This window comes from Pezoporus wallicus, unplaced genomic scaffold, assembly GCF_028554395.1.
Source record: "Pezoporus wallicus isolate ANWC-B61680 ecotype Strahan unplaced genomic scaffold, APGP_CSIRO_Pwel_v1 contig_11546, whole genome shotgun sequence".
In the NCBI taxonomy this organism is placed as follows: Eukaryota; Metazoa; Chordata; class Aves; order Psittaciformes; family Psittacidae; genus Pezoporus; species Pezoporus wallicus.
Genome location: NW_026639324.1, coordinates 335,150 through 348,365, shown reverse-complemented (window position 1 = coordinate 348,365; position 13,216 = coordinate 335,150). Strand labels below are relative to the sequence as shown.

General features: G+C 57.1%; 2 protein-coding genes across 12 annotated transcripts in view; one reads left to right on the top strand and one right to left on the bottom strand.

Annotated features, from left to right (window-relative positions):
* SGSH (N-sulfoglucosamine sulfohydrolase) overlaps positions 1-13,216 on the top strand; it is a 291,535-nt gene that overhangs the window by 28,447 nt on the left and 249,872 nt on the right. The gene's annotated exons all lie outside the window — the stretch shown is intronic.
* The window catches only part of BAIAP2 (BAR/IMD domain containing adaptor protein 2), a 140,662-nt gene that overhangs the window by 103,571 nt on the left and 23,875 nt on the right, over positions 1-13,216 (bottom strand). For 5 of the 11 annotated variants that reach the window (XM_057414236.1, XM_057414238.1, XM_057414235.1 and 2 more), the window contains exons 7-14: positions 6,544-6,696; positions 4,446-4,673; positions 3,640-3,841; positions 3,070-3,271; positions 2,893-2,961; positions 2,176-2,338; positions 1,866-1,964; positions 436-470 (exon numbers count right to left, since the gene is read on the bottom strand). In XM_057414236.1, the coding sequence (XP_057270219.1) occupies positions 436-470; positions 1,866-1,964; positions 2,176-2,338; positions 2,893-2,961; positions 3,070-3,271; positions 3,640-3,841; positions 4,446-4,673; positions 6,544-6,696 (1,151 nt within the window). The remainder of the gene's footprint in view (positions 1-435; positions 471-1,865; positions 1,965-2,175; positions 2,339-2,892; positions 2,962-3,069; positions 3,272-3,639; positions 3,842-4,445; positions 4,674-6,543; positions 6,697-13,216) is intronic. The other 6 variants (XM_057414243.1, XM_057414240.1, XM_057414244.1 and 3 more) reach the window with 3 other exon arrangements.

Below are 13,216 nucleotides of genomic sequence, written 5' to 3'. Positions count from 1 at the left end.
AGCTCACAGCCCCTGTTTGGGGTTATCCCCAAGAGTGAGATGGGGCTGCGAGGCAGAGGGGATGGGGATGGAGGAGCTGCTGGGTGGGAGAAGATGCTGGGGAATGACCCCAACCGTGTGAGCTCTCCGTGGCCCTGCTATCCAAAGGAGGCTGAGGAGGTTGACTCTCTCCGGAGGAGCATGAGCTCATGTGGGGTGCAAGGTCAGGGACACAGGGACTGCCCCAGGACCTGCCCTCCCCTGGAGACGTTGGGTCCCTCCGTGCTCGGACGAGACCTGCACCGTGTTCTCCACCACACAACCTCATCCCCACCACTGCGCATCCCCTGGGGAACCCACATGGGGACCCCCATGGGGACACGGCTCAACAGCTTCACCCAGAACCAACACAAGCAATTCCCTTTCAGGTAATGCGACAGGAAGGTGAGGTCTTACCTGCTGACCGACCTCGTCCCGTAGTCATCGAGACCCTGCGGAGAGGAGGGGAGGAAGCGTGGTGAGGGGTGGGGGACGTGGGGCTGAGCCCGTTCAGGTGCCACCGGAGGGTCACACCAACAGACCAAAGTGCATCAGGACCCAGGGCCAATGCATTTGGAGCGGAAAGGGGGAGATGGAGATGGTTCGAATGGGATTTAGGGAGCAGGAAGTAAAGTGGCTCCACTCTCTTCAGAGCAGGACTTTATCCGGCAAGCCAAGGGAAAGCAACAGGCAGGAGAGCCCCAGTCTGCTCTGCCCAGCCCGACTGAGGTGCACAGCTCCAGTTGCTTTTGAGATGTGAGACGCTTGAGAAGGGATTGAACAAGTCATCAGTGAAATGCTCTGTGGAAGGTTTCTCTGTATTAACTCCCACCAGAAACCCACAGGGTTTTGGACTATTTTCTCCTTCAGCTGCTACTGAACAGCCTGTACAGCAGGGAAGCACTGCGCTGGTCTGAGGAGCAGATGGGGACCAGGGCTGGAGCATGTACCTTGAGGACATCGCTCCTTGGGTGAGGACTTGTCCTGGGATATGACCATGGAGCAGCCCCACTTCAGGACAGAGCAGGAGCCGCTGGCCATGCACCATGGATCAGAGACCCATATTCCCATGGTCCCAGGAATGCTCCCAGTCACGAAACCCCAAATCCAGCAGCAAACCCCACTGGGAAACCCCAGCAGACATCAAGAAGTGGGGCTGCAGAAAGGACCAGATCCCACTGGATCTGCTGCCTCTCCAGAGCATCCTGCTGAAGGGTTGGGTGCTGCATGGCTGCCTCTCCCCCTCCTCATCCTCTCCCCATCTGCCAGCATGTGCCGAGTGCTCTGGGCAAGCCAATGCGGCTCCATCCTCATTGTTCTGGTGGGGAAGCCCCACTGCTCCAGTGGCTCCTGGGTAAAGCCGATCTCATCCGTACGTGCATCCTCCCATCTCATTAGCTCAGAAGCCCTGAGCTCATCTTGGACACCACCAGAGCCCTGGTCAGGGTCTGCCCCAGCCCCATGCGCTCACCCCAGCATCGCCACGGGACCATCACTGGTTTGACCTGGACTGGGCCAGAGAAAACGCTTCCAGCTGCCTGTGAACAGCCTGTTTCTGGTGGGAGGCTCCCATGGAGTCAGCAAGTGTTGTCCTTTGGGGGTTTACGGTGGCATTTTGTGCCATTTGCTCCCTGTGCCTTGCCTGTTCTGCCCAGGTGACCCAAATTGGCCAAACCTCCCCATCCACTGCTCTCCCCTCCCACTGTCTCCCTGCGTCCCCCGCCCCACCTCCCCAGGAGAGATGCTCGGGAGGAGATGTGGCCCCAGGCAAGGCCCATGGATCACCAGGCAAAACCAGCCAGCTGCCCGTAAATCCCAAGGGAAACATTGCGTGTGTTCGGACTTACTGCTGTCGACCTAGTGTAAGGCTTGTAGTGGGCGGAGGGTGGTTGGCAGAGGCCACTGGAATAGTCTTTAATTGCACAACCATAGGGCATTAGGTAGTCCTACAAACAACGAACAGAGGTTGGAGAGCAGCCCTCCGTGGACTGAGAACACGCTTAACACATTTCATCCTGCTTTACAACCACCGGTGGGATGGAGAAGCTGCGGGCCCCCGGGCCGGGCTCCAGCATGCACTAACGCCCCGGGATTCGCCCAAGCATCTCCTGTGTATAAAGCATCCCTCCCGAAGTGGGAGCAGCCCCACGGGCTCACCTGGGAGAAGGCGGGCACGGCCACGCTGTACGGCCTCTGCTTGAAGGTGTTGGCACCTTGTGCCGGGAAGGCTTGGGAGGCCATGCCGTAGTCCGGCGGTGGGATGGCGATGTCGTCCTTGTCCAGCAGGTTGCCGGTGCTGCTGCTCTTCCCTTGCTGCAGGCTGGGTAGGGGGGACCCAAGCAGAGGCATCAGCACCAGGCCAGCCCAGTTTGAGACCCCCCCAGGCTGCCCGTCCACCCACAGCGGGGGACCCCATGGCCAGAGACCCCCTGAGACAGCTCCTACCTGCCTGTGCTGGGAGCTATTCCTGACACACACTGTGCCCTGGGGAAGTGGACTGGTCATAGAACCATGGAATGGGTTGGAAAGGACCTTAAAGCTCCTCCAGCTCCAAGCCCTGCCACGGGCAGGGACCCCTTCCATAGGGCAGCTTGCTCCAAGCCTCTGTGTCCAACCTGGCCTTGAACACTGCCAGGGATGGGGCAGCCACAGCTTCTCTGGGCACCCTGTGCCAGCGCCTCAGCACCCTCACAGGGAAGAGCTTCTGCCTAAGAGCTCATCTCAGTCTCCCCTCTGTCAGTTTAAAACCAGTCCCCTTTGTTCTATCATTACATGCCCTTGTAAGAAATCCCTCTTCCATCATCTCCATCCCAAGCCCACAGTTCTGCCCCGGGAGGAAGTGGTGCAGCCACCCACCCAGCACAAAGCTCCTACCTCGTGTGGACCCGCTCGCTGCCATCATTGTCAAGGACCCGTGTGTAGGAGAAAGGAAACCAGCCCCTCCTGGAAAGCAAAGGCAGGGATGAAGCCAAACCCACGTTTACACACGGAGGAGCCAGCAGAGGCTGCAGCCGGCGTGCGGCGGTTCCCAAGGACAGCCCTGGCACTCACAGCTTTGTTTTCTCACTCTCCCCATAGTGCCAGCCGTCCCGCGCCTCGGGCACCAGCAGCGTGATGAGATCGCCCTCCTTGAAGCTCAGGAGGGTGCTGTTATCTCCGGCAGCGTGAGAGAAAATGGCCTGCACCCTCGTCCTGCCGTTCCTCTCGAGCCCTGCGGCCATGGAGCTGGACCGTGGCAGTGTCTTGTTTTCAGCTGGTGGGAGACAGAGACCAGTGAGCACCTCCAAGTCCTCCACGCTGGGGCCATACCCAGGCACAGCCCAGTGGGACCAGGGGCAGGACAAGCCTGCTTATCAGGGGTCCCTAACCCTGCTTAGCTCACCCATGTGCCAATATAACCTTCACGTTCCCACCCTCATCCCAGGCAGGATGAAGCCACCGCTCCTGGCATCCCCCACCAGCCACGGGTGCTCCCTGTGCCATATCCCTCAGTAGAGTCCAGCTCTGCTCGTTTCCCACCCCCGGCTGCAGAGGCACAAGCAGCGCTATGCCGGAGGGATGCTGCCGGTCTCTGGGATGCAGCACCAGCAGCATCCCCATGGGGCACGGAGGGAGCCTCACCTGAGGCGTAGCTGTTTTTCGGTGGCACGTTTTTGCGAACTGGGAGTGTGTTGGAGTAAGAGTCACTCAGCTGCTTCTGAGGCTGGGGAGGAGATAAAGATTTGGGCTGTGCTGGCTTCATCTCAGACCAGTGGTTGTACCCGTCACTGTCTGGGCCTGAGACTCCGTTCATCACCGGCATGGCCTCCTGCGCCGACATGCGCTACGGAGAGAGGAAGAGGAGGGGGGGAAGATGGGGAACGGCTTCATTAGGGCATCCCACTGCAGCTCCTGCAGCGGGAGGGGGTGCACAGCAACCAGAGCTTCAGGCTGGTGCGCTCAGCTCCCACCTGAGACAAACTGCTCTGGGGGAGCAGGGGGGTCACCTCGGTGGTGTCTGACTGCCCCAAGCTGACCTGCACCTGATAAACCCCTCCTGGGCTCAGCTCATGCCTCCCCATTGGGGGACCCTCTTCCTGCCATGGGTCACTCCCAGCGGTTACTGGGGTATCTTGGTTCAGCCCCACAGCTCTGGGACCACCCTGACCAGGCGAGTCCAGCTCATGGGTTCCCCAGTTCCCCCCCCCAAGAGCCTCTGCAGCCCCTGCCCCTCTGAAAGCAGGATGGGATGGGGACGGGCTGCCCATTCCCATGCCAGGCTCCTTCCCACATCCCAGGGCAGCACATGCATGGAGCTGCCCATCCCTGCACATCAATGGCAGTCCACCAAGAGGCAACTTGCTGAGGACAACGGTGACACTGGCCCAGGCTCGTCCCTCCAGCTTTGCTCAGAAGGGCAGCACAGCTTCCACCACGGAGATACTTACTCCTACAAAAGGTGCCAGCTCCGGGGGGACAGGGAGAGGTTTGGCACCAGGGATGGGGTCAGAGATGATGAGGTTGGATTTGGATGTAGACAGAGGGCTGGGCATAATGGTGCCATTGCTGCTGGCAGCCATCTGCTGCATCAGTTGGATAGCGCGGTCCGGGATCTTGTTGGGATCCGAGCAGGACTGCTGCCACAGCGGCAGCTTCTGTGTCAGCATCTCCTTCCCCTGCAACAGAGAAACGAGGCGTGAGGGCACAGGAGCTGGCCTGATCCTGGCCACAAGACTGATCAGCTCCTCTATGCATGGCATGGGTGTGATAACAACAGGGACTTACCACTTCCAGGCTCTGCCAGCAGCTGGGCCAGGAAGGTGGCATGAAAAATGGCAAGGAGGGAAGGAAAAGGTAATTTATCTCCCCAGCTTATTCTGATGTATCCTGCATGGGGCAGCTCTCAGCCACCGGGCTCCTTGTGGAACAGCATCAATGGACCGAGCAGGGACATAACCCTGCCCGAAGGCCTGACAGGGCTCAGCCTGTGCTCTGTGCTGTCACCCATAGCCCAGGGAATGAGCTTCTCATTTAGGGCTGTTCAGCTCTGGCAGTCCCTGGCCCTGGCACCCTGCAGCTGAACCCCTGTTCCCTGGCCCTGGGGCAGAGGCTGACCCGACGCCTCTGACTGACCTCTCAACTGGTCTCATCGGGGCACAACCTGGTCCCCATGGATCCAAACATCAACTCGGAGGTCCCGGAGCGTTTCCGCACTGGCCCCAGAGAGGCACAGCCCCATCACCCAGCCACTGAGCACCCCCCGGAGCCGCAGCAGCGGAGCGGGGGCCAGGCTGGAGCGGGGCCAGGCGCCCACCTCGTGCATACACCCCCCGTGCTCGGGGTGAGCCGCCCGCAACGTCCCCCCTGCACCATCACCCTCCACGTGCCGCTGCCGCTGCAGGGAGCTGTGGGGTTCACCGCGCTGCAGCCACGCTGCGGGTCGCAGCACCCTCGTGCCTGCTGATCCCCCCACTCCCAGGGGGGACGCTCCCCTCTCTGCTCCACAGGAGGAGTTCACATGCGCCAAGCATGCATCCAGCCCGCAGCGCGAGGAGCGCGCTGACTAATCCAAACTCCTGCTCCGTGGTGCCAAGCGCGGTGGTGACAGATGGATGCTGTGAGCAACGGGGGGTGGCGGTGGGGAACAACCAGAACAACGGGAGCATGAGGCTGCAGGAGCAGCGCTGGCGTTCCCAGCCCTCATCCACACGGATTCTGCTCTGCATCAGTGCAGGGAGCCACTGCTCCCCAGGCTGGCTGGCAGCAGCTCCAGCCCCTGGCTCAGGAGATGTGGGATGCCAGGAACAGGCAGGAGCGGGTTTGGAGCAGTTTAATCTCTGGTTTAATCCCCACCTTGGTAAGGCCAGGAGGTAAGGCACAGGTTGAGCAGGCAGGCAGCACTGCCTGACTCAAGCAGGAGCGGTGCTGCATTACATTTCTCCTGCTTTTACAGGTCATGGAATCACAGAATGGTTTGGGTTTGAAGGGACCCTAAAGATCATTTAGTTCCAACCTGTTCGGGACAATGAGCTGAAGCAGGAGAAACCTGACTGGCCTTTGCCAGGACAGAGCCCTCACACCTCAGTGACCACAACATGCAGGAGGGGTGAACTCAGCCCCATTCACCTACCACAGGTTCTCCTGCATAGGTGAAGTTGTGTCACAGAGGGACCGGACTGCTGGGGTGAGCCAAATGCACAATACACTGCCAGGACCTGCCATCACCACTCAAGCAAACCAGTGCCAGTCTCATCGACCTCCTGCAGCCAGAAGCCCCTTTTGAGATGCAGAGCAACACCAAAGGGAGACGTGCCCCCTTGTTCTGAGGAGGGTGAAGTCCTTCATCTCCCAGTCCAGAACACATGCGTCTCCCAGGGCATCCTGTCTGTGGGTCACCCACTGGTGTATTCCTTTCCCTCTGCACCAGCTGCAGCTTTCGGGATATCAGCCTGTTCTATAGGCAACAGGAGCATCCATCTGGGACCTGCAGCCCTGCAACTGCAGGAGCATGGCATCAGAGTGGCATCTCCAGTAGGACTGACTCACCTTGGCATGGTAGGTGATCGCACTCTTGGCTACTGCACACTGTTTCTCCACCAGGAAGCAGAACCGTCTCCTCTCTTCCGTGAGAGCTGTCTTATAGCCATCAGAGACGTAGTTTTCCAGCTCACCCTGCTTGTTGCTGATGGCTTCGATGTACTAGAACAGAAAGAGGAGCACAGGGGTGGCTGCCTTCATTATTTTGGTAGTTTTCCTCTCCGTGGGCAGGGCAGGGATCACAGAACGGTTGGGGTTGGGAAGGACTTTAAAGCTCATCCAGTTCCAGCCCCCTTCCACGGGCTGGAGCCGGTGCCAGTGCAGCAGCATCCCCTGGAGAGGGGTCAGCAGCGCAGCAGGCAGGGTGCTCGCAGGGTGCTCGCGGGGTGCTGGCAGGACCCCCCCGCACAGGACACGCACACGTGTGCCTCCAACCCGCCTTTACTCACCAGAACCCCCCCACGCAGAGGCGCTGACTCAGCACGTGGGCTGGGAGCCGGGACGAGCTGTACCGGGAGCAGCCGCCTGCTCACCAAGCGGGCCCCGGAGCCGTGCCCGGGCGCTGGGGGGGGGTGCCCGCATCACCCGGGCTGGCAACGGACCCCAGCGCTCATCCCCGCAGGGCACAAAGCACCGCGGCACCCAGGCTGAACACCGCCAGCGCCTGCTCTGCTGCTGCTGCCCATCAGTGCCTGTGAGGATGGGGCAGGACCACAGGGGGACAGCACTGAACCCCTCCAACGCACAGCCATCGCCAGCACCGAACTGGCTGTGACCACTCGGCCACAGGGTGAGCGGTGCTGGGGACACCAGGACAGCGCCAGGGCAGGGCTGCCTGCTGGCACAGCACCGCCGTGCCCGGTCACAAGCAGCACAGGGCCACCGGAGCAGCCGTTCCTTGACGCTGCACCCTGGGGCTGTGCAGACACCGGGCCCCTGCCAGCGCCTGCAGCAGCGGGAGGCTCCTCCGCTGGCACAGGCTCGGGCTCCACCGATGTGACTTGCGCCAGCACGGCTGTGCCACAGAGGCTTTGCCAGCGCCGTATGGAGCATGGAGGCAGCACATGGGGCTGGGATAACTCAGCCACACAGGCTGACCCATGCGATGCAAACGTGGCACGTGGAAGGGCTTCAGAGCAATGCCTGGGACCGCAGGGCTGCTGCTCGGCCCCACCATCAGCATCCCTGAGCACAGAGGGCATGAAATGCCCCCAGCTCCCTGACCCAGCCACTTTCTCCTCTCTCAATCCTCTTGGGATGCACCCAGCTCCTCTGCAAGGAGCCTCCACCCTTGTAGCACTGTGAGAGCAGCCACCGAGCCTCTAAGAAGAGCATCTCCCTCACTCATCACTGTCCTGCCCTCCAACACTCCTTGCCACCAGCTCTTCCCCAGGACACTGAGAAGCCACAACCAACCAACCACACAGCCCAGGCACTGCTAAACCTGCTTCAGGAAGTCTGAGCTTCCCTGAGAAAGGAATTAACTGGAAATTCAGGGTCCAAAGCAGCTTTAGCTCTTCCTTCATGTTTAACAGTTATTTTTAGCATGTTACAATATTTATCAGCAGGCACATAAACTAGAACAAACCTCAACAAAAGCAGTAAGATTAAATGACATCCCAGACTTCAAAGGGGGCTTTAGTTCAGAGCTGGACCTTCTGCTGCTCCAACCCTGCTCAGAGCATCCTCCCAAGAGCAAACCCCATGTAGAACTTGTACTGCACCCAGTGGGTTTTGGGTCTCCCCACATTCATCAACATGGATGGGGAAAAGGGGGTATAACTGAGAAATGGGTAAAAACTCCTGTTTCAAGGAGTAATTTTTTTCCCCAAATGAAAAAATCCGGTGCAAACACCTGCATTTAGGAACAGAAATAAATGAAGGTGACTGAGCTGACAGCACTGGGTGCAGGAGCAGAAATAATGGAGGTGTTTGCATCACCCCCAAGCAAAGCCGCAGGGAGAGCCCAGCTGGATGGGGACTGGCAGGGACACGGGAGGGCACTGGGAAAGGCAGCAGGCACAGAGGCACCGGGGCCAGCATGGCGCAGGGAAGAGGCAGCAGCAGCCCCGGGCACATGCTGGCGGGTGGGAGCAGGCGGCTGTGGGAGGATGCGAGCAGGGAAAGCATCATTCCCTGGAGTGGGCTCAGGACCCAGCACACCGCCTCCTCCTGGGTATTATTAGCCCCGGGAATAGTACAAGGACAGAGCCCAGAGGCGTCAGCAGTGGTGATGGGAGCCAGGAGAGAAAGATGCTCCAGCGCCAGCCCAGAGAGCTGCAGCTCCCCCCAGGTCCAGTGCCGCAACCCCTCCATCGCAGTTCGGTATGGACCAAACCCCACTATCCCCACATGCCTGCACCACAGGTAGTTCCTGACGAAGTCCCCTTCCCTTCTCTCCAGAGGGAAGTGGTGGGATGATGCTCCCCATCCTGCAGAGCCCAGATTCTGGAAGGAAAGCACCTGAAACAGGAGCGCTGGAGCAATGCGGACCTGGACACCCTAAACTCATCTTGCTTAATTTCCTAAGTGGGCCATCAAGAACGAGAAGGTGAGGAGTGAAATGAGTCCACCTCCAGCTAATTGAGCTCAGTAGCACAAGGACCATAGCACCATGATTCAGGATAACAACCCCCTGAGCAGCAATGGCCCAGGTACAGTGGGTAGGCTCTTGGCCTGAGCACATCATACACTGCAACACAGGGGAAATTCTCCTTCATCTTAGCAACGTTAGGGTTTTTAATAGTGATTTACATATGCAAATTAAAGCCTTATTTACATCCCTAATTTAAATCTTGTTTTGTAAGTATATTTTAAATTATTTCACTACAGAAAAGCTTGTCTTAATGCCTGCAGCCAGTTAGAACATGTCGATTGCAAGCAGAGAGCCTGTGCTCTAAACTTAGTATTCTCAGCACTTTATATACTTCATGGAAATATGCTCGATGTGCCATTGATTTATTCAAGCCTGGTTTACGCGTTATTACATTACAAAATGGCGAGCCACACTCCTCGCTCACGAGACAGCTTTCATTTTGGATCTGCTCAAAATGACAATGGGCTTTCAAATAATGCACAGAAAGGCAATTTAAATAAAAACCTGGCTAAATATGCCAGATGCACAGGAAAAAAACGCAACACGCAGAGCACGGTCTAAGATCTCACTACTCTGTGCTAAGGAGAAGCACTGCCTTTAACCAGCAAGCAGTGCTTTACCTGCAGCCTGGTGCCCATTGGGCTCACTGCTGCTGCTCAGGTCTCCTTTCCCCCTGGTACGGGGGGGATCTGGATCCACCCTGCATTTTGAACCCCCAAAACCCCACATTTCTCAGCTTGGCACGACCTGACAAGCAGTGGAAGGAAGGTGCCTCCCCGCTGGTGTCTTCAGGCTCCGTGGCTCAGAAGCTTCTCCAAGACCTCACCAACAAGCACTCAAGCTCAAGCACTGCCTTTAAATTCAGACCGTGGTTTAGGCTGTCTAACAACTAACTTCAAAGGCAGATTTTCAGTTTCATCTAAATAAAAGCCCCAGTTTAAAGGAGGAAACGAAACCCCATTTGTGACCGGAGCACTTGAGGGGCAGGAGCCAGCCGGGGCAGTGCTCGCAGTGCTCACGGCCGTGCCAGAAGCCGGAGCACGTGCCAGAGCCACCCAACAGCTCCAGAAACCTTTTTCTGGGTTTCTAGGCTGGAGAAACCTCAGATAACTCCCCCGTGCCCCCCCGAACACAGCACTTCCAGTGCACCGGGAGCCGCTGACCTAATTAGCAATGTCAGTGTGCGGCAGCGCCGGGCAAGGGGCTTGGTTTAAGAGGCTGCCGCAGCTCAGGATCTGCTGCAGGCAGAGCGATGGCTCCTGCCCGGCCCGGGGAAGCTGCAATCCCAAGGCAGGAGCCTGGTCCCAGCACGCAGGGAGCCCCGGTGGTGGTGGCTCAAGCAAGGATGCGCTGATGGGTGATGAGCGATGCTGGAGCAAAGCTTGGCCATGCTGAGTCCCCCCATAGCCAGGCAATGCCCACGCTGAAACCAGATCAAGTTACCTAACGGGTCAGACAGCACATTAGGGACAAGGAAACATGAAAGAGGAAAGAAGATGCTGCAAAGTCCCAGCTCAAGCAGCAGCTGTCACCCCCAGCACAGAAAAGCCAGGGCACACAATGGCCCTGCTGCTTACACCGACATCCTCTCGCCACCACTGCAAAGCTGACAGCTAAAGGTGTGTGAGGATTGGAAAACAGCTGAGAAATGTCAAGACCCGGGTCCTTTTCAAGTGCACATGGCAATCGGTGTAGTTAGTGCCGGTGAAACGGCAACATCATCCCTGAGCTTCAGTCAAGCTCTCTATAACCACCCTTCCTACTGGAAAAAATTAGTCCAAACTGTTCTATCCAAGCCAGGAATGTGCAAACGAGTCAGGAACAGGAGCCAAGGGCACTGCCAATCACCATGAACACAACTGTGGAAATCGTCCTTACATGCATTTACCAACCAGGAGATGCCTCTGTCACAGCCAGTAATGCAGGCTGAGGGAATGCAGGGACAAGAGGGAAGCAGCAGCAGGCAGCAAAGCCCCCTTCCAGGGGTCACCAGCCAGCAAAGCAATGAGCTGTGAGACCAGAAAGGCAGTAACACAGGATCACACGGTGGGAGATGCAGAGCAGGAAGGGGACTGCGCCTCTGTAGCAGCCCCAAACACAGCTCTGGTCCCATGGAGGGACAAAGAAAAAAGGGGAAGGGAGAGGACCGTGGGCTGTGCTGGACCGCTGTGGCAGGCTGGAATAGCTGCAAGGAGTAAACACCAAGAGAAGGGAGGATTTATTTAAGGAACTACAAGGGAGAATAACTGGAAAGTCCTGGGATAAAATAAGAAAGAAGTTAGGCTGATTAACAGAGGGAGAGCATCTAAGCTGTTGAGTAGTCTCTCAAGGAAAAACAGCTGAAACTATCACAGCATATAGCCAAACTGAGGAAGACACTGAGCGTGGGGATCCTCAGCTCCAGTAGCTCCTGGGGAAGGATGCAGCTTCTCCTTATTCCCAGAATTCACTCCTTGCATGGAAGCTGGTGGACCCTGCTGCAGCCTCGGGGAGATGCCATTCCCTCCTTGCTCCCTCCAGCCTCCAGCATCACCCAAGTGTGTTACAGATGGAGAGGGAAGTTGGTCAGTTTGTTTAGCTGGACGCAGCGATACCCAGTGATGGATTCAAGCCCTGGGATGTCATTGGCTCTTCCCAGCAGAGCACAGCTGGGAAGGAGACCAACTTGTGATAGTAGTAAGGCAAATAAAGCATCAGACGCAACCGACATCTCCAGACAGCGAAGGTCTTTCAGTGCCAGCACTGTGGTACCCACCCACCAGCCTGGACTGCCCCAGCTCCATCACCCTGCAGCCAAGCCCCTCCCCGGGATGCTGCGGATGCTGCTGCACTGATGGGTGTCAGAGGTGAAACCAGACTCAGAGCAGCTCCCAGGGAGCACTGCCCTGCTCCAAGGATGCCAGCCTGCCTTTGCTCCCCTGGGAAGGGCTGTCTCTCCTCATTACGCTGCCTGTCTCACACATCTGCTCATCAGGGCATCAGCCGGAGCCTTCCTGCACCGTTCCTGCAAAATGCCATCCACGCACACATGTGATATTACATAAAACAGAGCAAAACAGCAGGCGAGCGCTCTCCCAGCCGGCTGTGCGGGGGTTTCAGGATCAGCTGCTTAAGCTGTTCCTCGATACAGAGACACCCTGATCAGCGATGCACAAGGCTGGGTACCAAAATGCTCCTCAGACATGGCCCTGACCTGCACAGGGACCCGCAGACCAGCTTCCAGAAGAGGCATTTGAGGCATTTCAGTCCAGACAAGTTTAAGACTTCCCCTCCCTGCAACCCTGACTGCATTTGCTGGGTTTGGACACGCATCCTAATGCAGAGTTACCTGGAGCCACCGAGCTTTTACACAGTTCTTCCCTATTTGACTTTCACATAAGCCCTCATAACCTGGTTTGTGCAAACTCCTTGTCAGTTAGAGCTGCTTGACCTCTACCTAAAATTATTTCTCCTGATGGGAATCTCAAATGGGGTTTCAATTACAAAAGCCTATAACACCCCCCCCACACACACACAAGTTATTTGGCACAGTGGTATTTAACGCTTAAAATATTCTCATAGGAATAGGTGTGGACAAAGACAAACCTGGCAGGAGCTGAGCTCAGTGTCCACAACCCATGACCCAGGCTGTGCAGGGCTGGGAAGAAGAGGGAGCTCCCTCTGCCCCCCCCGGAGTTACCAATACAGCTGCTCAACCGGCATGGATGTGCCAAATCCCTTTTGGCCGGGTCAGGCACAGCCTTTCACCGCAAACAGCCACGTTCAGCTTTGCTCTTTAGGATGAATTACAGCCAGCTTCGTCTCAGGCTGATGGAGAAATCCAATTGTTCATAGAGCTAATATGATTTGATAAATAGTTTGAACCAACATAACTTCATTGTTGGGCTGCTGATTCAATCAAGGTCCTAAACCCATCGTGACCTTGATTTCATAGCTTGATCACAAGCAGCGTTTAATGAAATTACAGCAGTTTAGCTTCCTTGGTGACTGTTTCACCTGAATATTGGTTTTATTCTTCTCCATAAAAGACATGAAGTGAATGGCATTAGTTTATTCTCCCAGTTCTCAACACAGGTCAAAAAACCC